Source organism: Bos indicus x Bos taurus, chromosome 23 (genome assembly GCF_003369695.1).
Source record: "Bos indicus x Bos taurus breed Angus x Brahman F1 hybrid chromosome 23, Bos_hybrid_MaternalHap_v2.0, whole genome shotgun sequence".
NCBI lineage: Eukaryota > Metazoa > Chordata > Mammalia > Artiodactyla > Bovidae > Bos > Bos indicus x Bos taurus.
This window is the reverse complement of record NC_040098.1, coordinates 4,312,978-4,337,431: the sequence shown is the minus strand read 5'-3', so window position 1 is coordinate 4,337,431 and position 24,454 is coordinate 4,312,978. Positions and strand designations below refer to the sequence as shown.

The following is a 24,454-nucleotide window of genomic DNA, read 5'->3' as shown; positions in this document are numbered from 1 at the left end:
TCACTGTGGTAGAGGAACTGAATGACCAAAGTGAGAACAACAGTAAAAGCTTCTCTACACAATTGATTAACAGTCTATACTAAGCAGAAAGGCAAGTGAAGTTAAACCAGGAAGTGGTGACAGGCTGAACTTAGAGAAGCAAGAAACTCATTAAGAGCTCATGATGAGATGCAGAGACAGGCAGGGATGTGGTCAAAGAGAGATACTTCAGAACTTAGGATCTGGGACTTAGAGTAGTTCTAAGACATGGTGAATAATTAGAGAGCTATAAGATATTTGTCCATTTCATCTAAGTTGTCAAATTTCTTGGCATAAAGTTGTACAGAATACTCTCTTTTCCTCTTAATGTCTGTGATTTTTATTGTTAAAATGTTTCTTCCACGTGTTATATCAGTGATTTGTCATTTTTTGATCAGTCTAGCTTGATATTTATAAACTTTGTTGATCTTTTCAAAAAACCAACTTTAATATATACACTCTGCTGCTGCTTCTGCTAAGTCATTTCAGTTGTGTCTGACTCTGTGTGACCCCATAGACGGCAGCCCACCAGGCTCCCCCATCCCTGGGATTCTCCAGGCAAGAACACTGGAGTGGGTTGCCATTTCCTTCTCCAGTGCATGAAAGTGAAAAGTCAAAGTGAAGTCGCTCAGTCGTGTCCAACTCTTGGCAACCCCATGGACTGCAGCCTACCAGATTCCTCCATCCGTGGGATTTTCCAGGCAAGAGTACTGGAGTGGGGTGCCATTGCCTTCTCCTAATATATACACTCTACTATATATGAAATAGGTAAACAACAAGGATCTACTGTGAAGCACAGGGAACTATACACAATATCTTGTAATAATCTGCAACAGGAAAGAATCTAAAAAGGAACATACACGTATATATAAATGAATCACTTTGCCATCTACCTGAAACTAACAAAAAATTGTAGATTATACTTCAATTTTAAAATACTTTTAAAAAAACAATCTTGCTTTTGTTAATTTTCTCTATTGTATGTCTTTTGTTTAATACCAATGTTTACTGATTTTTATTATGTCCTTCCTTCTACTTATTTTGCATTTACTTCTCCTTTTCTTAATCCCCTAGCTTCTTAAAGTTGACAATTTGTTAGATTATAGACCATAAGCAGTAAAAGCTATATGTTTTCCTCTCAGCACTGCTTTGGCTGCATCCCACAATTTTGAGATACTGTGTTTCATTATCATTCACTTCGAAATATTTTCTAATTTTCCTTATGGTTTCTTTCTTGGTGAACGAATTTTCTAAAGCATGTTATTTAGCTTCCAAATATGGGAGGTTTTTCCTAGAGATATTATTGTTATTGATTCCTAGTTTAATTGTGTTATGATCAGAAAATATACTATATATGATTTCAATCCTTTCATATTTAAATTAATTTGTATTGTGAACTGATTTATGGCCTAGAATATAGTCTGTCTTTGGGAATGAGTCATGTGGGTATGGTGTTCTATAAATATCAATTAGGTCAAGGCAGTTGATGGCATTATTAAGATTGCTTATAGTTTTACTGATTTTCTATTTGGATATTGTACCAATTGCTGAGAGAAGGATGTTGAAATCATCAACTGTGATTCCAAAACTGTTTGCTTCTCCCTTTAATTTTGACAATGTTTACTCCATGCATACATTTATGATTACATCTTCCTGAACATTTAGTCTTTAAATCATTAAAAAAGAAACATCCTTTTTAATCTCTGTTATTTGCCTTGATATCTATTTTGTCTGAGCCACTCCAATCTTCTTCTGATTATTATTTATAGCATTTACATTTTTCCATCTGTTCTCTTTCAATCTAATATAATAATTGATAGGATTGGACTGAGGTCTACCATCTTCTTATTTTCATTCTGTCTTCTCTGTTTTTTCTTCCTTTGTCCCTTCCTTCTATGGATCATTTGGATATTTTTTTAGAATTAAATTTAGGTTTATCTTTTGGCTGTGTATTATTTTTTACTGGTTCCTCTGAGAATTAAAATGTTCATCTTTAACGTTTCATTCTATTTAGTATTTAGAGTTAATACACCACTTCATATAAAATATAGAAATCCTGCAATCATATGGGGAGCCCATTTACTCCCCTGTACTTCTCTACACTATAGCTGTCATTCTTCGTATACATTACAACTCCCACAATGTTATCATTTGTGCTTTAAACAATCATATGTTTTACAGTTTCACTAGAAAGATGGTAATGATGAAATTGTTTGCAGGGCAGCAATGGAGATACAGACCTAGAGAACAGACTTATGGACACAGTGGTGGAGGAAGGAGAGGGAGGGACATATGGAGAGAGAAACACGGAAACTTACATCACCATATGTAAAAGAGACAGCCAATGGGAATTGGCTGCATGACTCAGGGAACTCAAACCAGTGCTCTGTAACAACCTAGAGGGGTGGAATGGGGAGGGAAGTGGGAGGGAGGTTCAAGAGGGAGGGGACATACGTATACCTATGACTGATTCATATTGACGTATGGCAGAATCCAGCAGAATTCTGTAAAGCAATCATCCTTCAATTTAAAAAAACAGAAATTACAAAGAATAAAATTTTATATTTACCTTGGTATTTGGCATTTCTGATCTTTTTTATTTAAACTTACCACCACACTTCTTAAAACTAGCTGAACAAAGATACCCACAGCACATTACTTGGCCTTCACCTGGCATGAATGCATAAAGCATAGGTTAAAATTGCCCTGGTGTTTTCACTTAAGATCATGACAGTTAAAGCAACACCACTGGACACCAATTTGATTTCGAACAAAACATAAGATGAGGTACTACAGCTGGGAAACCAAAACTGGTAATAAGGGAAACATGTACAAGATAATTCAAAGTACATTTATGTTGATGTTTCAGATTATAAATTGAAGCAACGTTAAATATTAGGCTTGCCTGTAGGCTCAGTGGTAAAGAATCTGCCCACTAATTGAGGAGATGGAGACATGGGTTTGATCCCTGGGTGGGGAAGATCGCCTGGAATGGGAAATGGCAACCCACTCCAGTATTCTTGCCTGGAGAATTCCATGGACAGAGGAGGGTGGTGGGCTTGTCTATGAGGTTGCAAAGAGGCAGACCCGACTAAGCACACATGCACACACATTAAATATTAAAGCTCAAAATTCAAAATATTAAAGTTCAAAATTCTCACCTCAAAGTATAAAAATCTCTTCAATAATATATAAAAATGTTGGTAAATACTTTCAACTCATTTTAAAAAGGGCCTGTAGATGAGATGGATATCATTGATATCTTCAGGACATTCCATCCAAATGCAGAAGAATACACTTTCTTCTCAAATGTGCATGGAACATTCTCCAGGATAGACCACATCTTAGGTCATAAACCAAACCTCAATAAATTTAAGAAATTGTATCAAGCATCTTTTCTGACCACAGCGCTATAAGACTAGATATCAATTACAAGAAAAAAACCGTAAGAAACACAAACACATGGAGATTAAACAATACATTTCTAAATAACCAACAGGTTACTGAAGAAATCAAAAAACTTCTAGAAACAAATGATAATGAAAACACAACAACTCAAAACCTATGGGATGCAGCAAAAGCAGTTCTAAGAAGGAAGTTTATAGCAATGCAATCCTACTTCAAGAAACAAGAAAAACATCGAATAGACAACCTAACTTTACACCTAAAACGACTGGAAAAAGACAAAAAAAATTAGCAGAAGGAAAGAAATCATAAAGATCAGAGCAGAAATAAGTGAAAAAGAAATGAAAGAAACAATAGTTGCTGCTGCTGCTAAGTCGCTTCAGTCATGTCCGACTCTGTGCGACCCCATAGACGGCAGCCCACCAGGCTCCCCCGTCCCTGGGATTCTCCAGGCAAGAACACTGGAGTGGGTTGCCATTTCCTTCTCCAGTGCATGAAAGTGAAAAGTGAAAGTGAAGTCACTCAGTCGTGTCCGACTCCTAGCGACCCCATGGACTGCAGCCCACCAGGCCCTTCCGTCCGTGGGATTTTCCAGGCAAGAGTACTGGAGTGGGGTGCCATTGCCTTCTCCGAGAAACAATAGTAAAGATTAATAAAACTAAAAGCTGGTTCTTTGCGAAGATAAACAAAATTGACAAATCTTTAGCCAGAATCATCAAGAAAAAAAAAGAGAGAAGAATCAAATCAACAAAATTAGAAATGAAAAAGGAGAGGTTACAACAGACAATGCAGAAATACAAAGGATTATAAGAGACTATTATGAACAACTCTATGGCAATAAAATGGATAATCTGGAAGAAACGGACAGATTCTTAGAAAAGTTCAATCTTCCAAGACTGAACCAGAAATTATGAATAACCCAATTTTAAGCATTGAAATTAAAACTGTGATCAAAAATCTCCCAAAAAACAAAAGCCCAGGACCAGATGGTTTCACAGGAGAATTCTGTCAAACATTTACAGAAGAGCTAATGCCTATCCTTCTAAAGCTCTTTCAAAAAATTGCAGAGGAAGGACCACTTCCAAACTCATTCTATGAGGCCACCATCACCCTGATACCAAAACCAGACAAACGCAACAAAAAAAAAGAAAACTACAGGCCAACATCACTGATAAACACAGATGCAAAAATCCTCAATAAAAATTTTAGCAAACAGAATTCAACAACACATTGAAAAAGCTCATACACCATGATCAAGTTATTCCAGGGATGCAAGGATTCTTCAATATATGCAAATCAATCAATGTGATATAACAATATTAGCCAATTCAAAGATAAAGACAAACGATAATCTCAAGACATGCAGAAAAAGCCTTTGATAAAATTCAACACCCATTTATGATGAAAACTCTTCAAAAAATGGGCACAGAAGGAAACTACCTCAACATTGTAAAGGTCATATATGATAAGCCTACAGCAAACATTATTCTCAATGGTGAAAAACTGAAAGCATTATTCGTAAGATCGGGAACAAGACAAGGGTGTCTACTTTCACCGTTATTCAACATAGTTCTGGAAGTCCTAGCTACAGCAATCAGAGAAGAAAAAGGAATAAAAGGAATCCAGATTGGAAAAGAAGAAGTAAAGATCTCACTGTTTGCAGATGACATGATACTGTATACAGAAAACCATAAGGATACTACCAGAAAATTACTAGAGCTAATCAGTGAATTTAGCAAAGTTGCAGGATACAAAATTAGGACACAGAAATCAATTGTATTTCTCTATACTAACAATGAAAAATCAGAAAGAGAAATTAAGGAATCAATCCCATTCACCATTACAACAAAAATAATTAAATATCTAGGAATAAACTTACCTAAGGAGACAAAAGAAGTGTACACAGAAAATTATAAGACACTAATGAAAGAAATCAAAGAAGACATAAACAGATGGGGAAATATTCCATGTTCCTGGGTAGGAAGAATCAATATTGTGAAGACTATACTACCAAACACAATCTACAGATTCAATGCAATCCCTATCAAATTACCAATGGAAGTTTTCACAGAACTAGAACAAAAAATTTCACAATTTATATGGAAACACAAGAGACCCCGAATAGCTAAAGTAGTCTTGAGAAAGAAGAATGGAGCTGGAAGAATCAACCTTCCTGACTTCAGATTATACTACAAAACGACAGTCATCAAGACAGTATAGTACCAGCATAAAAACAGAAATACAGACCAATGAAACAAGATAGAAAGCCCAGAAATAAACCCATGCACCTATGGGTACCTTATTTTGACAAAGGAGGCAAGAATATACAATGGGGCAAAGACAGCCTCTTCAATAAATGGTGCTGGGGGAACTGGACAGCTACATGTAAAAGAATGAAATTAGAACACTTCCTAACACCATACACAAGATAAACTCAAAATGGATTAAAGACCTCAATGTAAGACCAGAAACTAGAAAACTCTTAGAGGAAAACAAAGGCAGAACACTCAATGACATAAATCAAAGCAAGATCCTCTATGACCCACCTCCTAGAGTAATGGAAATAAAAACAAAAGTAAACAAGTGGGACCTGATTAAACTTAAAAGCTTTTGCACAGCAAAGGAAACTTTAAGCAAGGTGAAAAGACAACCCTCAGAATGGGAGAAAATAATAGCAGATGAAACAACTGACAAAGGATTAATTTCCAAAATATACAAGCAACTCATACAACTCAATACCAGAAAAACAAACAACCCAATCAAAAAGTGAGAAAAAGACCTAAACACACATTTCTCCAAAAAGGACATACAGATGGCTAACAAACACATGAAAAGATGCTCAACATCCCTCATTATTAGACAAATGCTAATAAAAATTACAATGAGGTATCACCTCACACCAGTCAGAATGGCCATCATCAAAAAGTCTACGAACAATAAATGCTGGAGAGGGTGTGAACAAAAGGGAACGCTCTTGCACTGTTGGTGGGAATGTAGATTGATACAGCCAGTATGGAAGACGGCATGGAGATTCCTTAAAGTACTAGGAATAAAACCACCATATGACTCAGCAATCCCACTCTTAGCCATACACCCTGAGGAAACCAAAATGGAAAAAGACACATCCCATTGTTCACTGCAGCACTATTTACAATAGCTAGGACACAGAAGCAACCTAGATGCCCATGGACAGATGAATGGATAAAGAAGTTGTGGTACATATACACAATGGAATATTATTCAGCCATAAAAAGGAACACATATGAGTCAGTTCTAATGAGGTGGATGAACCTAGAGCCTATTATACAGACTAAAGTAAGTCCGAAAAAGAAAATAAATATCGCATACTAATGCATATATACGGCATCTATAAAAATGGCACTGAAGAATTTATTTGCAGGGCAGCAGCGGAGAAACACATAGACAACAGACTTGTGGACATGGGGAGAGGGGAGGAGAGGGTGAGATGTGTGGAGAGAGTAGCATGGAAACTTACATTACCATATGTAAAACAGATAGCCAACGGGAATTTGCTGTATGGCTCAGGAAACTCAAACAGGGGCTCTGTATCAACCCAGAGGGGTGAGATGGGAGGAAGATGGGAGGCACTTTCAAAAGAGAGGGGATATATGTATACCTATGGCTGATTCATGTTGAGGTTTGACAGAAAACAACAAAATTTTGTAAAGCAGTTATCCTTATATTAAAAAAAAAGTGTCTGAATCTGCATATTTTCAAAGCAAACACAGGACGTTAACCAAGGCGCAACTAAGGTAACCATCAGGGGTTATGAGTATGCCCGAAATAAAAAATGAAAAAATCTGTCTCTTTCCCTTTAAATAAAACAAGGATACGGGAATATTTTGAAAGTTAACATCCATGAGAACTGAAAACTAAACTGACTTTAGAAAACATCAAATACATTCATTCCTTCACCAAACATTTACGGAGCTAAAAACCAGGGTTTTAGTCTATCTTCAACAGTCCACTGGATCGCAGAGTCGGACACGACTGAGAGACTTCACCTTCACTTTCAAGATACTTACAATCTTTTAAGAGAGACAAATTTTTAAAACTCAACTATTATTATTATTATAACAAGGGAGTTAAGAAAGGTTCCTGAAGACAACTTATGAACTGAGTTTTGAAGGAAGAGCAAAGAGTTTGTCTTTCGGTGCCTGAGTATTTCTGCTTTAGTTAGGAGTGGGTGTGCAAAGAAAGAAAAGGAAGACAAAGAAGGGCTTTCTCTGTTGGAAATAACATGATCAAAACCAATAATCCAAAAAGTCATGGTCTGTTTGGAGAATTAGAACCGTCACCAGGACATCAGCATAGGGATCCCTCTGATATCACATTAAAAAGGTCAAACTTTATTACTCAGAACAAAGTGGAAAGCCACTGAAAGATTTTAAGCAGGGGAGGAATATGGCCTATCCAACCTTTTCTTCCTGCCTACCTCTACCAGGAAGCCAGGAAAAATGAAAGCTCATATTCGAAACTTCCTCTGCAGTGAGAGGTGAAGCTGTGACACAGTTCTGACCAATGAAGCATAAGAAATCTAACTGGAAAGGCATCCGGCAAAGATTTTGATTTCCTAATGAATATCTTTCCTTGACTGGCTCTGCCTTTTCCCTCACTTCCTTCCTTGAATTCGGGCATGATGTCTAGAACGGTGCAACCACGAGGGAAAGGCCAGGACCATCCGAATCGCCCCAGCGATAACAAGCGGGACTGCTGCACCAAAGCCAGCGGCATCTCTAGACTTCCTGCTGTGAGAGAACAGAAATCCCTGTAGTTTCTACTTTTTTTCTTAGCTGTTTTTTTTTTTTTTTTTTGGCCACACCACGAAGCATGCAGGGTCTTAGTTCCCCAACCAAGGATCAAATGCAAGCTCCTCTGCACTGGAAGCATGGAGTCTTAACCACTGGGCCTCCAGAGAAGTCCATAGAAATCCATGGTTATTAATAACCCATCTTATGCTGGGATCACCAGGATCAGAACGGCTCCCTGACTAGTAAGTTTTAAGACTTAATCTGTATTTTAGATGATCTTTACTAAATTAGTGTACATGGACTGGGAGTGGGGAGTTAGGGAGACTTGCCTGGAGGATTGTTATAGGGTCTGAAGCAAGGTAGTCATTGGGAGGATGGTAAGGAAGGCAGGACAGGATAGGATGGATGAGGGGGTCTGTCACAGCTTCTAGATTTCTAGCTTGGACAACTGCAGCCTCAGGGGTGAGGGTGTGCCACTCTCCACAACGGGGGCACATACTTAGTCTGAGATCCCTGCGGGGCACCTACGTGAGGATGAGAGAAAAGGGTTGACTCTGTGTATCTGGAGGTCAAGAGTGAAGCCTGAATTGACATAGGGATTTCAAAGTAACCATTCTGTGAAGGGGCTTCCCTGATAGCTCAGTTGGTAAAGAATCCACCTGCAATGCAGGAGACCCCAGTTTGATTCCTGGGTCAGGAAGATCTGCTGGAGAAGGGATCGGCTACCCTCTCCAGTATTCTTGGGCTTCCCTTGTAGCTCAGCTGGTAGAGAATCCGCCCGCAAAGCAGGAGACCTGGGTTATCCCTGGGTTGGAAAGATCCCCTGGAGAGGGGAAAGGCTACCCACTCCAGTATTCTGGCCTGGAGAGTTCCATGGACTGTATGGCTGCGAAGAGTCAGACACGACCGAGCAATTTTCACTTTCATTCTGTGAAAAGGAACTAAAACAGGAAATATGTGAGTACAAGCACAGTTTGAACAGGATGAGTAACATGAGGTCCAGCCAATCTATTTAGACAAAACTAGGTAAGTGGTTGCCTATGGTTGGGGTGTGGAGGTGGGAGGTGAATGCAGAGTGACTGCTAACTGGTATGGGCTTTCTCGGGGGGGATGGTTGCACATTATAAACACACTAAAAATCACTGAATGGGTGAACTATATAGTATGTGAATTTTATCTCAACAAAGTTATTTTAAAAATTAGGAGAAAGGGAATAACTTGGGAATATCAACGTAAGTAAAAAGAGGGTTTAGCATAGGAACAGAGGGAGCCGTGGCCAGAAAATAAAAGGGGGAAGAGTTTCAAGAAGGGACTGGTGTTGGGACTTCTGTGGTGGTCCAGTGGCTGGGACTTCAAGCTCCCAATGTGGGAGGCCTGGGTCCAATCCTTGGTCGGGGAGCTGGATCCCACATGCAGCAACTAAGACCCAGCGAAACCAAATAAATACATAATAAACAAATAAATAAATATTTTTTAAAAAGAAGGGATCAGTTGTCAACAAAGTCCAATGCAAGACAGGCCGATGAAACCTAATACAGAAATATGGAATGTAATATGGAACTCATGGCTGAGCAAAGGGTGAGTGGTTTCAAGCTGCAGCAGCAGAAGTAGATTTTACTAAGTCGAGAAATAAATAAGAGCATGGAAACAGTGACAGGCTTTATTTTCTTGGGCTCCAAAATCACTGCAGATGGTGACTGCAGCCATGAAATTAAAAGATGCTTGCTCCTTGGAAGAAAAGCTATGACCAACCTAGACAGCGCATTAAAAAGCAGAGGCATTGCTTTGCCAACAACAAAGGTCCATCTAGTCACAACTATGGTTTTCCAGTGGTCATGTATGGATATGAGAGTTGGACTATAAAGAAAGCTGAGTGTTGAAGAATTGATGCTTCTGAACTGTGGTGTTGGAGAAGACTCCTGAGAGTCCTTTGGACTGAAAGATCAAACCAGTCAATCCTAAAGGAAATCAGTCCTGAATATTCATTGGCAGGACTGATGCTGAAGCTGAAACTCCCAATACTTCGGCTACCTGATGCAAACAACTGACTCACTGAAAAAGACCCTGATGCTGGGAAAGATTGAAGGCAGGAGGAGAAGGGGCTACCAGAGGACGAGATGGTTGGATGGCATCACCGACTTGATGGACATGAGTTTGAGTAAGCTCCAGGAGTTGGTGATGAACAGGGAAGCATGGCATGCTGCAGTCCATGGGGTCGGAAAGAGTTGGACATGACTGAGCAACTGAACTGAACTGAAGGAATGGGAGGTGGCAGATAAAGAACCTTTTTCAGGGAACTTTTTTTGCCAAGAGAAGAGCTAGTGGTATAGGGAGGTTTGCACTGTTTTTGAAAGGATGCACCTATGATGTTTATATGTCAGGAGCAGGTGCCAGCAGAGAGGGAGCAACAGAAGACAAAACAGCAGAGTCAACTCCCCTGAGAGACAAGAAGACAAGGAATTCATGGCATAAGCATAAAACATCCATAAGGAGGCGGACAAATGGGTGGGAGGGAAGATTAAGATGCCACTTAATATGCAGGGGCAAGAACTTTAAAGTGCTATTACTTGGTGGCACTGATGTCTTCAGTGAGTTAGGAGACAGAAGTCACTGGCTGAGGGTGACGGGCTAGGCTTGAAGATTTGAGGAGGAAACAGACATTCAGATTATTATGGGAGGGGGATTTTCTTCAAGAAGAAGTTTAAAAGCAGAGACATATTTGAAATATTTTTGAAAACTGTAATGTATCACATGGCCTTGTACATAATAAATTGCCTGCAAATCCCTGGACACACACGGTGTCCGTGGTCAAGTATAACCCAGTGATGCTTGAGAAGTAAATCTGAAACGCACAATGTCCTGCAAGAACACAGCTTTCCAGTGACCAGGAAGGTCCCCGGCCAGCCATGGTCCCAGGCCTTAGAGCTGAGGCCACAACTCTCCACACTCTGTGACACAGTAAAAAGAGTAAATGGGCTATTTTGCCGTAGTTGCTAGAAAAGAAATAAAAACTCTGCTTCTTTTGAGAGTTCAGAGCAGGTTTCCTCCTAAGACACTCAAATAACGTTCTGTGAAAGCCTTTGTCAGCTACTTAGTGGTACTCAAAAATAATTTTTTATTATAGCTGGCACCTACTTATGTTTCCAGTTCTACATTCCATGATATGATCTCAAGACCCCTACCTTCTAACCACATGGACATGTTCTGAGCTATCAAAAAACAAGTGTGTTTCCTAAACTGTTGCTTATTATTAAGTGGTTCTGCTGTCTTGGGGGTTTGCTCTGAGTCCCTCTCTGTCTAGCTGGATACTACTCAGCCTGCACGCTGCAACAGAAATATCACCTGCTCCTGGAAGGCTTCTCTGATCACCCCAGCCAGAAGCCATCACATCATCAGAATTATTCCAACCTTTTTATAATAATCTGTTACTTCATGCTTATGCTATATTCTGTGACATGCTTATTTTACCTTTGGAAGTGAAGTCGCTCAGTCGTGACCGACTCTTTGCGACCCCATGGACTGTAGCCTATCAGGCTCCTCCATCCATGGGATTTTCCAGGCAAGAGTGCTGGAGTGGATTGCCATTTCCTTCTCCAGGGGATCTTCCCCACCCAGGAATCGAACCCGGGTCTCCCGCATTGCAGGCAGACGCTTTAGCGTCTGAGCCACCAGGGAAGCTATTTTACCTCTACCTGCTTTAAATTCGTAGAAAGAATTGTGCTTTACATGATGCCTTTTTTAGCAGGTTGCTTTTTTTGCACATAGCAAAAACAGGGCCTGTTTACTCAGAGATCACCTTCGTGTTACCAGTGAGAACAGCAGGTCTGTGTCAGAGCCCCTGAGAGACTAGACTAAGATGGCACAGTTAGTGGCAGAGCTGGAACCCAAACCAAGACTCTAAACTCTTATTCCTGTAGTCTCATCAAACCACTGCTTGTTTTCTGCCTGGTTCTATGCTGTAACTGCAGTGTCAAAAATTGAGTTCTTAACCCTTAAGTTTAGACAAAGATTTCAGACTTCTCTGAAAAAGCTTTCTTCTAGATTAGATTTAATAGGTTTGGATACAAGAAAAAACACTAGGTTTCTTTCTTTTTTTCTTCTTTAGCTCTCAGCATCCTCTGTCACCACAGAGCTGAAGTAAGGGTGACTTCTACGCTAGTGGTGACCCGGTGGATGGGGTGAATTTGTCCTTTTCATGAATGTACTCGCTGTACTTGCACAGCTTGGCCTCTGATGCTTCCATCACATTTGTGATTCATAGCTGGAAATCGCACAACAGCTCAGTTACGGGAACCCAACCAGTAACTGCAAAATTCCAGCACTGCTATTGGGAGTGACCTGAAAAGTTATCATTAAGGGCAAGGGCTATACCTCAGACCCTTTGTTATTCCTACCATCTAATGTTATACCTTGTAGGTGATGAAAAAATAAATGTCTGCTTTTAAAATAATTGAGTGAAGCAAAACGAACCCAATATCATGTGTCGAGTTCAACTTAAGATTGGTTTAATTAGCATAAACTGACTTAGATCTAGAATTTAACTCCAGGCAAGGAATCTGTTTATAAAGATACATTAATTGCAAAAGAAAACTCAATAATAAACTATCATTTTCTCTAATTCACTAAATGAGTAACACTCTTTTTCCTTTGGGTCTCAGCTGCAGCACACAGGATCTTTAGTTGCAGCACATGGGATCTAGTCCCCCGGTAAGGAATCGAACCCTGGTCCTATGCACTGGAAGCTCAGAATCTTAGCCACTGGACCGTCAGGGAAGTCCCTAGATTGGTAATTCTTAATGGAAGATGCAGATTCCAGGAGAAGCTGTGAACCACGGTTACTCCACTGAACATGCTTCCATGGTTTGGTGCAGAGAGGCTCTGGGAACACGATGAGGCCGAGAGAGTCTGTGGACCACCTATTCATCTAGGAGAAGGTAATGTGGAGAGTCCCTGGGAAAATCTAAAGGATATGCCTTGACAGCTTCATCAAATGGCCACTAAAAACTCATTCCACTGAGCTTCTCTCTTTCACTGAGAATTCTGGGCACATGATTCTCTGGAATGTGAACGACACAGTTAAAAATCACACAGTGGTTCCTTTTCCCTGAAACGGGAAGTGAAGTTATTTACTCAATCCTGATGGACACAAAGCACACTCTTGCTTTTCCTGATATCAAACAAGGCTGCCCTTATTCCACTGAGCTGATGAATAGGGATCATGTACCGCTGTCCACACTGGGTATTCTCAAGGGCATTATATGTAATTGTCTCCACTCTCCTGAAGGGCTCCCAAAGCTCTTTCTTGTAATCTAATGGTACCTCAATTACCCGTATCACTTTCTGAGATTTCCTTAAAATCAAGATTGTCATTGTCTGGTCCTCATCACAGGCGTCTAGGGTAACAGGCATTGTGTAAAGTCACAGCATCAAATCTTATAAGTCCTCAGGAAAAGTATCCTTCTTACAGACCCAGAATGAGCACTTGGTTTCCAGACTGTCTCACATCAATATGAAATCACTTCTCATCAGTATATGTATTGTTGATATATATATGTATGTGTGTATGTGTGTGTGTGTCACACAGAACAAGTTCTTTATTTTTACATACAAAGTGCATATTTCTAGTTATCTAACTGAGCCCCTCTTCATCTGTTAGAGAATTGGGGTTTAGCCCTTGCTGGGTCGTTAATAATTTCACATTCTCATATGCTATCATTAAAATTTAGGGAAATCCTAAGCCAGTAAAGATGAGTTTGCAAGTGTGTGAAAATAAAAAGGGATTGTTGGTAGTTGCCAAATATCTCATAAATATCTGTATCAATTACTTCTAGCTTTATGAGGGAGAGATTGAGATGAGATGTTGATTAGTCACTTGTGAAAGTGAAAGTGAAGTTGCTCAGTCACGTCCGACTCTTTGCGACCCCATGGACTGTAGCCCACCAGGCTCCTCCGTCCATGGGATTTTCCAGGCAAGAGTACTGGAGTGGGGTGCCATTGCCTTCTCCGAAAGGGGATTGTTGGTAGTTGCCAAATATCTCATAAATATCTGTATCAATTATTTCTAGCTTTATGAGAGAGAGATTGAGATGAGATTATTCACCTGTGAAAGTCTAGTTGCTCAGTCGTGTCCGACTCTTTGCGACCCCAAGGACTGTAGCCCGCCAGGCTCCTCCATCCATGGAATTTTCCAGGCAGAAGTACTGGAGTGGGTTGCCACTTCCTCCTCCAGTGGATCTTCCTGACCCAGGAATCGAACCTGTGTCTCTCGAGTTGTAGGCAGACGCTTTTACCATCTGAGCCACCAGGGAAGCCCGATTATTCACTTAGTGAGAACTAAAAAGCTGCAGCCACTCAGATGAGAGACGTGGATTTTTTTTTTTCCTGCTGCAAAACTTCCCCAAAGCATGCTGGGTCCTGATGACAAAGTCTCCCCGCTGGGAGTATTTCTCTCCCTACCTGGGAAGAAACATCCTGAAATTTCCTGTCCAATGGGACTCCTTTCTGGACATATGGAAAACAGAAGCGATATCCTCCACCAAGTAAAGCACCAAGCGCTAACTGAACTTCTCCTGTGTTCGAGGGCATCCCCAAACCTCTTTCACATTTCCAAATATGCCAGCAGATCTTAAACCCACTTCCCTCATCTGACCACTACAGAAACACTGAGAGTGACTTACCTACAGACTGAGACTGGGATAAGTAATAGAATACTCGACAGGACTATAACTTGTAAGAAAACAAAATCGTTTTATTTGATACTTATTTTGCATCAGCTACTGCTAAAAAGCAACCCAAGTTCTAATTTTCTAATTTGCTAGAATCCAAAAACTTCAGAGGTATTTCCCATGGAGAAAATCCTGCAGGAAATGGCGTTTTGAAAGGGAGAAGGGGGAAAAACTCCACCCCTCTGTTTTCCTTAGGAGAAAATGTTTTATTTGTAGTGAACATGAAACAATGATGAAACAGACATTCTCCTGGAACAGTCTAAGGGTGTTCACTTATCACATGACTTTCTTTGAGTAGTTTAACACCAGACCTTGGTACGAACAAGAACACAGGTGGGCTATCAACAAACGACAGTAACACTGCACTGAACTTTCTGAGAAAAAAATTCTAACCAAATCCGTTTTCTTGTAATTAGTGATGTACATTTTCAGTACAAACTCCAGAGCAATATTTTAACATCTGGAAATAAGAGCTGGGATTTAGCAAATACTGAATTCTGAGCACTGTCCTGAGAAAGTACAAAAAGTTTTTCTCTTCGGCCCAATTCTGAGTTGTATTTGCCCAGTTATGGGAACAGGCACTCATTGAGGAATTTTTCACTCATTTGATAAATATTTATTATACAACAGGCAGTGGGGATACAGCCCTAAATGAGACACTTGGTCCAGGCCGTCAAGATGCTCACAACCCAGCAGATTAGGCAAATATGAAGCACACACAGGACGTCAGTCTCTACAGGGGATCTTGTGAAATGAACTATAGAGTTAAATAGTCACTCTCAGCTTTCCTAACCAAAGGCAAGTTTAGGAATAAATACTTAACTGACAGGTAACTAAACAAAACATAGTCCTATCTCATTTTTTCTGTCTGCACTTTTCGCTGAAACACTTGATGGTTGATCTAACAACCCATAACAGAATTTTAATTCTGGTTCTAGCATTGATGTGTATTGGACTGGTAATCTCTCCTTAAAATAAAAATCGTAAATTTTGGTGTTCATACCTTGACTGTGATGGATTTTTTTTATCACTTCTAGATGGGTTATTCTATTAATCAGATATTCAAAAAGGGCTGGTTTATAATAGACACAGTTTATGTTGTTTCAGATAACTTTGAATTAATTAATCTAATAAAGACTTTAAGATTTGCAGACAAATCTTTTATTTTTACATATTTTAATTCAATTTTACAAAATGTAATGATACCTATCAGGTACTGAATAGCTACTATAAACTAAATGAGTTTTTGTTTCTGGGTTGTTTTTTTTTTTTTTTGGCCTCACTGCACAGCTTCTGGGATCCTAGTTCCCTGAATCCAGGCCCCCTGCAATGGAAGGGCAGAGTGCTAATCACTGGGCCGCCAGGGAATTCCCATAAATGGGTTTTTTTTTAAAAAACATGATTGTGGTAAACCCTGCCCTCCCCTTACAGCCCTGTAAGGTACTATTAGCCCTATTTTACAGGAAGGGGAACTGAGGGTCTGAGAAGTTGAGTCTTCCAGCACCACACAATTAGTTAGCATTGGAACCTCTGATTATCTGATTGGTTATTTTATTCTCTTTACAGTCCTAAATTGAGCCCAGAGTTCTCACCCACCGGGACCCCACGCATAATTCCTCACTGGGCAGCATTATCAGGGTGTTACAGTAGTACAGTGAAAGCTTTCAAGCAACCAGCGTCCAATCAAACATCCAGGGTGCAACAAAACACCGGATTAACAAGGGAAATGAAATGTGAAATAACTTCTCAGGTACATAGCAAGCCGATGCAGGGTGTTTAACTATCAAGTCTTTGCTAAGATGATCAAGCCACATCACCCATTGCTACTAGCAACCTCCTGGCTGTGTGAAACTCCCCGGGAAAGAAGGGGAAATCATCTGGCCTTAAGTGGGGGTTGGCCTGGAAACTCATTGAGAAACGTTGCGTTGGGAGAGCTTGTGCTTCTCGGTTTTGTTCTGTCTCCAGCAGGCCTAGTCCTACAAGAGTTCCACTGGATCAGTGCAGCCGGTCACCTGTTTAAGTAGGGATGGATGGTTCACCTTTTGAGGGTAAAGCCGGATCACTATCATCATCACTTTGCAAAAGTCATCAGACGTCCCTAGCAAAACATGGAGCGCTTTCTGGGTGAATAGGAATACAAACTTGCAAGTCTAAAAGGTAATACACACGGATCAAATTGCCCTGCACTAACTCCTTAAAAGCTCCCAGCGTGGTTGGATACCCAAGTGAACAGCAGCGGGTGCCTGACTGCGCCCTGAAAGCTTCCGGCCACTTCCAGATGGTCAAGGAAGCTGACAGCCACCGCAAGGCTGCGTTCCTGAGGTCAGGCGGCTTTTAGGGGCTGTCTCTCCCCTTCCAGCACAGCGGCTCCACGACACAAGAAATCTGTCACAACCACTCCCCGGGAACTCATGCTGGGGAGTCGCTTCAAAGCAAACATGTCCCTTTTGGCTTGGGGGCTGTGGGCTCGCAATACAACACCCTCCCTGCTGGCTTCTAAACACGCCTATGATTAATACGGGTACCCAGGAAAGAGAACTTCTTCTGACCTTGAGCGTGCGCGCTAAATAAATTACCTCGGAACGAAAGTGGTGAGATCTCAGAACAGCATCTAGGGGAGAAAAAAAAAAGAGAAAAACGAGACTTCAGTTAACTCCTTGTTCTTCACCTGCCGAGTCACCGACGACTTACCTGGGGGGCCGGGGACCGGAAGGCGCGTTCCGGACGCCTTGAACGCAGTGGGGACAGACCGCAGGGCGGGTTGGCTGCTAGGCCATCAGTTTAGAAGTTTCAGGGAAAGTTTTGGGGGAGTTGGGGCGCCCCGACGTCTCCCTGCCCCAGGCTCCGGCGCCGGGGGGCGCGGGTGGAGGCGGCTGCCGCAGCCTGGACTCAGCTCGGTCACCCCGGGCTCAGGCGCCGAGCCCGAGCGTCCGCCGCCTCCCCTCTCCCGGAGCTGTGCGCGCCACGGGCACCACGACCCGGCGGACCCGAGGAGGCGGCCGGGGCTTGAAACAGCGAAGCGCACCGGGCCGGGGGAGGGAGAGCGAGGACGCGGCGAGGGCAGCGGCGCTGAGGGAGCGAACCGCGCTCCCCTCTCCAGACTCGCCGAGCGGTCTCCCCGGTCCCGAGGAAGCCCGCCGCGACGCGCCTTACCTCGGCTCCTTGAACGACCCGAAAAGACCGATTTCATGGGATGCCTCGCCTTCTGGAGCCTGCGGTGCCAGCAGCAGAAGAAGATGATGGTGGCGATGGTGCCCAGCAGAAGCAGCAGGAGGAAGAGGGCACATTGGATGCTATAGGGTCTCAGCAGGACGAGGAACGCGGCGGCGATCATGGTGCTGGCGCGGCGCGGCCGGCCGGCGGGCGGCGGGACCGGAGGGCGGCGGCACAGGCACCCGCGCGGGGCGCACGCGGCGCGGCGAGCGAGGCTCAGCGCGTCATGCCCGGCGCTCGCGGCCCCGCGCCGGCCCAATGGCTGCGCACCCGCGCCCGCCGCGCTGTGCGAATGAGCCCGGGCTGCGGGCAGCGCTGCCCATGACTCAGCAGACGGCGGCCCGGCGGGCAATCGGCGGCGGGGAGCCGCCCCCGCCCCCCGCGGGCGCCCCCGCCCCGCCCCGCGCGCAGCCCCCGGGCGCAGCCCCGCCGCAGACGCGGCGCGGGGGGAGGGGGAGGGCCCGCCCAGCGGGCCCCGCCGGCCCCGCCCGGACCCGGCGCATCGCCCCGCGGCCGCGGCGGCCGCAGCATCCCCGGAGCCGGAGCTCGTGGGGCGGGGCGGGCGCGGGGCGCGGGGGGCGGGCGCGGGGCGCCGCGGCGGGGGCCCGCGATGACATCACGGCCGGGCTGCGGCGGCGCGCGCGGACATGGCTGCGGCGGCTCCGGCGGCCCCCGGCTGCGCCCGGGCCTGAGCGCCCAGCGCCCTCTCGCCGGGCCGCCCGCCCGTCCGCGCCGTCCGCGGGGCTCCGGCCGGGCGCCCCTTAGCTCCCGAGCGACCGGGCTGCCGCCTCCCTGGCCTCCCGCGGCCGGATCGCTGGGGAGTCCGGCGACAGGGGGCGCCCCGGAGCCGGGGGTAGACCGCAGGGCGCGGGCGGGAGCCTCCGAGCGGTGCTGCCCCCGCCTCCCACCCCCCCGCACCCCGACCCGCGCGGCTGGGGCTTCGGAGGATGCAGCCGGGTGAGCGATTGCTTGCGGGGGTGGGGTTCCTGCACGACCACGCGTGAGCCCCAGGCAGGGCCTTCCCTGGGATTCGGGGTTCCCCGGAACAGGGGGCCTACCCCTACCTCTCCAGCCCCCCTGAACTGGACGCGCGCCCCAGCTTGGGTCTGCAGAGGTGACCCCTACCACCCCTAACTTGGCACAGTTTGGCAGCCGAGAAGTGGGCACTTGCCATCCCCCTCTATCCATCCATGCGTTGACCCTAAAACCTCGCCTCCTTTAGTGCAGCTGGAGGGAGAGGCAATTTCAGTTTATGGAACCAGCAGATGGAGAAGCTGGAGGTTGACTTGTAAATACTCTATTTTGAGGAGAGATTTTGTAGGGAGAGGGAGGAAATAGTAATCTGTCCCACTCAAAAGGCACACACTCCTTCTCTCCGTCTTGCCCGCTCCCCTTCCTTCGTCATCAGCAAAAGCGATCCTGCAGTTGGAGGTTGTCCCGGGGCCGCTGGCGCAGTGCGGACGCGGGAGGCGCGGAGGGGGCGCTGCAGCGGCCGCAGGGCACCGGATCGGAACCAATGACAACAGCGACCTCGGCCGGCCGATTCTGCGCCGCTGGCTGCTGCCCCATAGCCGGGGCTGGTTTTGCTCATGCGGGGCTGGGTTTTGCTTGTTTTGTTTACTTGAATAATGAAACAGCAATTAGAATGACAAGGTAACCCATTACTACATGTGTGGAGTTTCTGCTAACTACTAAGGTGAACTCAAATATTTAGGAGGCTGAAGAAATCGTGTAATTTTGTAAAATTCTGGAAAGCAGTTAAAGAATTGATGGCAATTCTTGTTTAGTTACTTGATTGTAGGATATAAAAATCCGTATAGTTTTCTAACTATACGTAATCTACTGTTCAGCTCTGCATAAAGGCTTAACTCTTGATGTTCTTAAGGCCTTTAAGCATCATCACATCTAAGTGTTATGGGACACTCAAAAAGGCATTGCCTAGCGCATGTCTTAAATGAGATTCATCACCACGGGAAACATGGGGTTGAGTTTTCTTATGAACATCTTGTTTCTTAAAACAACATGTTCTGGTTTGAAGATGGACCTTGCTTGCAGTGGTTGTATAAAGTGAGAATGGTGGATCAGAGTGCCAGCAGGATGGGCTTACCAGCAAGGTCCCAGGCTCTTGGGCTGACAGGTAGCACTGTATCTGTGCAGGTAGCTCAAAGGTTTCCTGATTCTGCAGCCACTGCAGTGAGACACCACATTCCCATCCACTGTGCAGGGGTCATTGAGGAAAAGTCTGGGAGCCTGCCGTGAGGGGCACACCAGAAAAGGAAGAATTCCATATCCCTTTGCTTCGCAGAGGCACAATGGAGTAATTTAAAGCAACAACAAAACGGAATTAACCTTTTGCAAACATTGGGAGAAATATCTCACAGAAGATAGGAAGGTCATCTTTACTTTATCCTTCTTATTGAGGAAAATTTCTGAGTGAGAAGAAATGGCCTAACTCTCCTTGAAACATGCCTAAGAGCACAAACACAGCATAGTAACCAGTTTGCCCCAAACTGTACATTTATAACAAGAAAAAGCAACTAAATAGCAATTATGGTTTTCTGAGCTATAACTTGAGCACAACTGTTATCATCCTGAGTCTTACTGCAGCCATTTGTAAGTTTCAAGTGCACACAAGAACATCATTTATCTCTTTTGGCAGGCAAATACTTTACCGCCCTGCAGTTAAGATTATAGATACTTCGTTTTAGAGCTGTTCATTTCTGTTCTTTGCATCAAAATTTCAAGGATACTAATAATAAGCTAACAAAATCGTTGAAAGAATTTGGTATTTAGGTTCTATTCTTATTTTCTGGCTTGTTTGTTGCTAATTTATCATCCCCTTATCCAAATGATGGCATGTTATTAATTGCTTCTTTCTGTGTTGTTGTGCAATGCTAATGCATTGTGGAATTCAATAAATATTAAATCAGCCAATCAATCCTTTTGGTTAATTTAGTAGAATTCATACCTATTCTTTCCAGTAGGTTTTTATTAATAAAGAATAATTGATATAACAAAATCACAAATTTAAAGTTTGGAGGTAGCAATGGAGGAGGAAGAAAGTCTTTCATACCTTGGAATGAAAAATCAAGATGGAAAAGTATATATAATTTTTTTATTTTTATGATAGTGAGTTAGCATTGTCACCCAAGACAAATGAGTTGTGAAAATTAGTTAAGAGAATTTGGTATCAGGGATGTAGATGATACATCCTGCAGCCCTTTTTCCCTTTAGATTTTCAACCAAACTGAGAATGCATACAAGGATTCAAAAGGAAATTAAGAGCCTGGCTTAGATTCAGAGCCAAGATGGAGCATCTTATCCCTTTTCCCCCTAATTCTGCTGACCCGCCCAGTCACAAGTGAAGTATAGTCCTTCCCAACACTGAGGCAGGAAGGAACCCTACCTGTACTGCTTCTCACCTGAAGACTAGGGACTCAAAAGAGCCTGACACCCTCCAGTCCACATGGCCTGCAGCACAAGTGAGCAAGAGACAGGACCATCTGTGAGAGGACCTTTCCTACACCAGCCCTGCCAACAGTGGTCCCAGTCCCTCCCCAGGAACCCTCCTCACGGAGTCATTCTGCTCCCAAAGATAAACGTGAGTAAGGGGCTTAATAAGGTGACAGAAACATCTTCTACAGTACCTCCCTAGAGGTAGGAATGGCACGAATTCCTCATGTGTGCATCAGAAAGAAACATCAAGAAGAAGTGTCTTCACCTAAGCTGTGTGGTGACCAGTTGAGGAAAAGACAGGGATTGCAAATGACTCAGGTTTGGGGCTCAGATGAAGGAACAGTTGTGAAGGCAAAGAAGACAAACTGAGGTTCAGACCCATTGAGGAGCAGAGTTGTCAGAAAGTCATCCGTGTGAAATTACCCATGGAAACCTGGCTGGGGAATCAGAAGCAGAGAAGGGTGGGAATCACACACAACAATTATAGTTGAAGTCACGCAGGTGGACAGAATTACAAAGGAAGAGAAAGTGTAGAAAGAACTGAAATCTGTTGAGGTCTATCCTGATGGGGCTTTTTGGTAAACCTACATTGCTGGAAATGCCTCATAGAGTAACTGTGGTTTCCTTTAATCACAGAGCTATGTATTAGATCTGTGGTAAAGAACTGTAAGTCGGAACTGCCAAGTAAACTATGAAAAAATGACCAAACTTTTTTATCATAGATATTGGTATATCCCAATGATCTGTGCTGTTCTAGTGTGTGATAGCTTAGGAATGAATATAATCTGAACTTCATGCATTCATTGAGGGTGTCTAAAATTCAGAACCATGCAGATCCATCTCCTGCCCCTAAACATGGTAAATTGCTTGAGGAAATTGGATCCCAAAAATTACAGGTGAGGAACTTTCAAGTGTGTCCATATTCCATTTGGAGAACAAAGAAGCCAACTAAAAGAATTGTGGACACACTGACATGACAGCTGTGGATTGAGCAAAACATCTGTTTGAAAGGGCTATCTTGAAGATTCTGACTTTGGAGAACTGGCGATTGGTAGTGAAAAGAATCAGAACACGTGAAATTCCTTAAAATTTTATTGAATGAAATAGTTTTGCCTGTTACACATAATAATAATAATTTTAAAAAGAAAACCTTTACACTTTGTGCAGAAAGTAAAAAAAAAAAAGAAGAAGAAGAAGAACTAATATCAGAACTTTGGACACGTCTAATCCCTTGTGGGTTGGAAAATGAGAGCAGGAAGTGCTTCCGGTTCAGGGGCTTCTCAGGACAGGCGCACATCCGGAGTAAGGAGTCAGAGCACCGAGGACCAGTGGGGAAGAGCCCTGTGCACACCTTCCAGGGAATCGGTTCATCACACTGGGAGAGGCTGAAACCAGACGGGAGGGGGTTGGAGAGGGACTAGGATGTGGAGAAGAGGCAAGAGCGATGTCTACAATCTTTGGAGAAATTTAGCTCTAGAATGAATGGGCAGAAATGCGAGTAAAGCCCAATAATTGTGCTTTCGTCAGAACAGGATACAACTTGGGAGAAGGAGCCAATAGTGGAAGAGAAATTGAGAGTTGAAGGGAGGGGAGAAGACAACCGCCTCTCCCGTGTGTTTTGTCGTTCCGCTACTTGTCCTCAGGCCCCCTGAGTCTCCCAGACCTGTTCTTTCTGCTCTCAGGCTACCTCTGACTCTACAGAGTTAAAACTAGCCCTGACTGGTTGTGCTGGCTCCCTACCCCAACTCCTCCCCACCGGCTCTGGCTACTAATGTTCAGATAGAAGAAGGATTTTTAGGGAAAAAGAAAGAATACCTTGGAATATCGCTGAGGCTATTTGTAAGCGTTTATTACAAACTTCGGTGGAAGTGAGTGGATGACCTGGTTGGTAATGATGCAGAGATATTCCACTGGAATATTACCCCGGAAAACAAAAAATTTAGTAAGAATGACTCTAGCAATAAGATACATGAAATCATACTGATTTCAAATAATAATAAGTTTAGGTAAGAATGACTTACCTAAAAAAAATTGAGGTAAGAATGACTCTAGCAATAAGTTACTTGAAATCATACTGATGACCTTCTTGATTGAACTTGTTTACTCTCAGAAATCAGTGGTGTGAAAGGAATTGGGAGGAGTCTGAGAAAGGTTGTATGCTTGTTCATTCCCAAGTGGTTTTCATGACAATCTGAGACCAGGGGCTGTGCCAACCGTATACATGCCCTTGATTTGAAAGTCCAAGGAGCCACATCATTTGGGAGCATCACTACAGCATCTAATGTAATCCAGGAGGCAGTTTCCAGCCACCAGAATCAGGGGAGCCATCATATGAATGGATCACTGTTTTCTTTGAAAAGTTTGCATTTGAAGGTAAAAGAATTATTCTTTGCAATAAATACCAAATATTATTTGTAGCAAATATGTCCTATAAAAGGTCTTTATTTTACCATAATAAAAATTTGAAAAATAAAGGCATCATTATAAGAGAAAATATTTTATATGACATCATCCCAAATTGTTCTTTTATGTTTTAGAAATTTTAGAGTCAGATTCGGATTTGTTGTCCTAGCGGTGGCAAAATTCATGATCATTCTTGGGCGGGGGAAGGGGTTTGTTCTTTTTTTCTGAACACTACAGACTTCTCGAAAACGTCTGCTGACTTTGAGAGTTTAAAAACATCAATATAATTGAATTCATCTCCTCTGTAACGCTTTGCAGACAGTTTTTGGAAAGTAATCATTTATTATCCAGAAGCAAATAGAATTCATTTCTATAGTTTCCACACTGAGTGTGGGATTAGTCATGCAGCAAAATACTGAGTCATTTGGCTGGAAAATTTACTCATAGTTGTATGAACTGCCA

General features: G+C 43.2%; 2 protein-coding genes and 1 non-coding gene across 19 annotated transcripts in view; 2 read left to right on the top strand and 1 right to left on the bottom strand.

Moving 5' to 3' along the window:
* Positions 1-18,287, bottom strand: part of DST (dystonin) — a 520,430-nt gene extending 502,143 nt beyond the window's left edge. For 9 of the 15 annotated variants that reach the window (XM_027524344.1, XM_027524350.1, XM_027524347.1 and 6 more), the window contains exons 1-2: positions 18,074-18,287; positions 17,470-17,531 (exon numbers count right to left, since the gene is read on the bottom strand). In XM_027524344.1, the coding sequence (XP_027380145.1) occupies positions 17,470-17,531; positions 18,074-18,254 (243 nt within the window). In that variant the 5' untranslated portion in view covers positions 18,255-18,287. The remainder of the gene's footprint in view (positions 1-17,469; positions 17,532-18,073) is intronic. The other 6 variants (XM_027524346.1, XM_027524351.1, XM_027524370.1 and 3 more) reach the window with 3 other exon arrangements.
* A 470-nt stretch (positions 18,288-18,757) lies between these two features.
* Positions 18,758-24,454, top strand: part of BEND6 (BEN domain containing 6) — a 63,535-nt gene continuing 57,838 nt past the window's right edge. For all 3 annotated transcript variants that reach the window (XM_027524541.1, XM_027524542.1, XM_027524543.1), the window contains exon 1: positions 18,758-19,090. The gene's annotated coding sequence lies outside the window, so the exon portion shown is untranslated. The remainder of the gene's footprint in view (positions 19,091-24,454) is intronic.
* On the top strand, positions 22,139-22,266 carry LOC113882331. Its single transcript, XR_003508344.1, has one exon. It is a non-coding gene; the product is annotated as a small nucleolar RNA SNORA18 (small nucleolar RNA).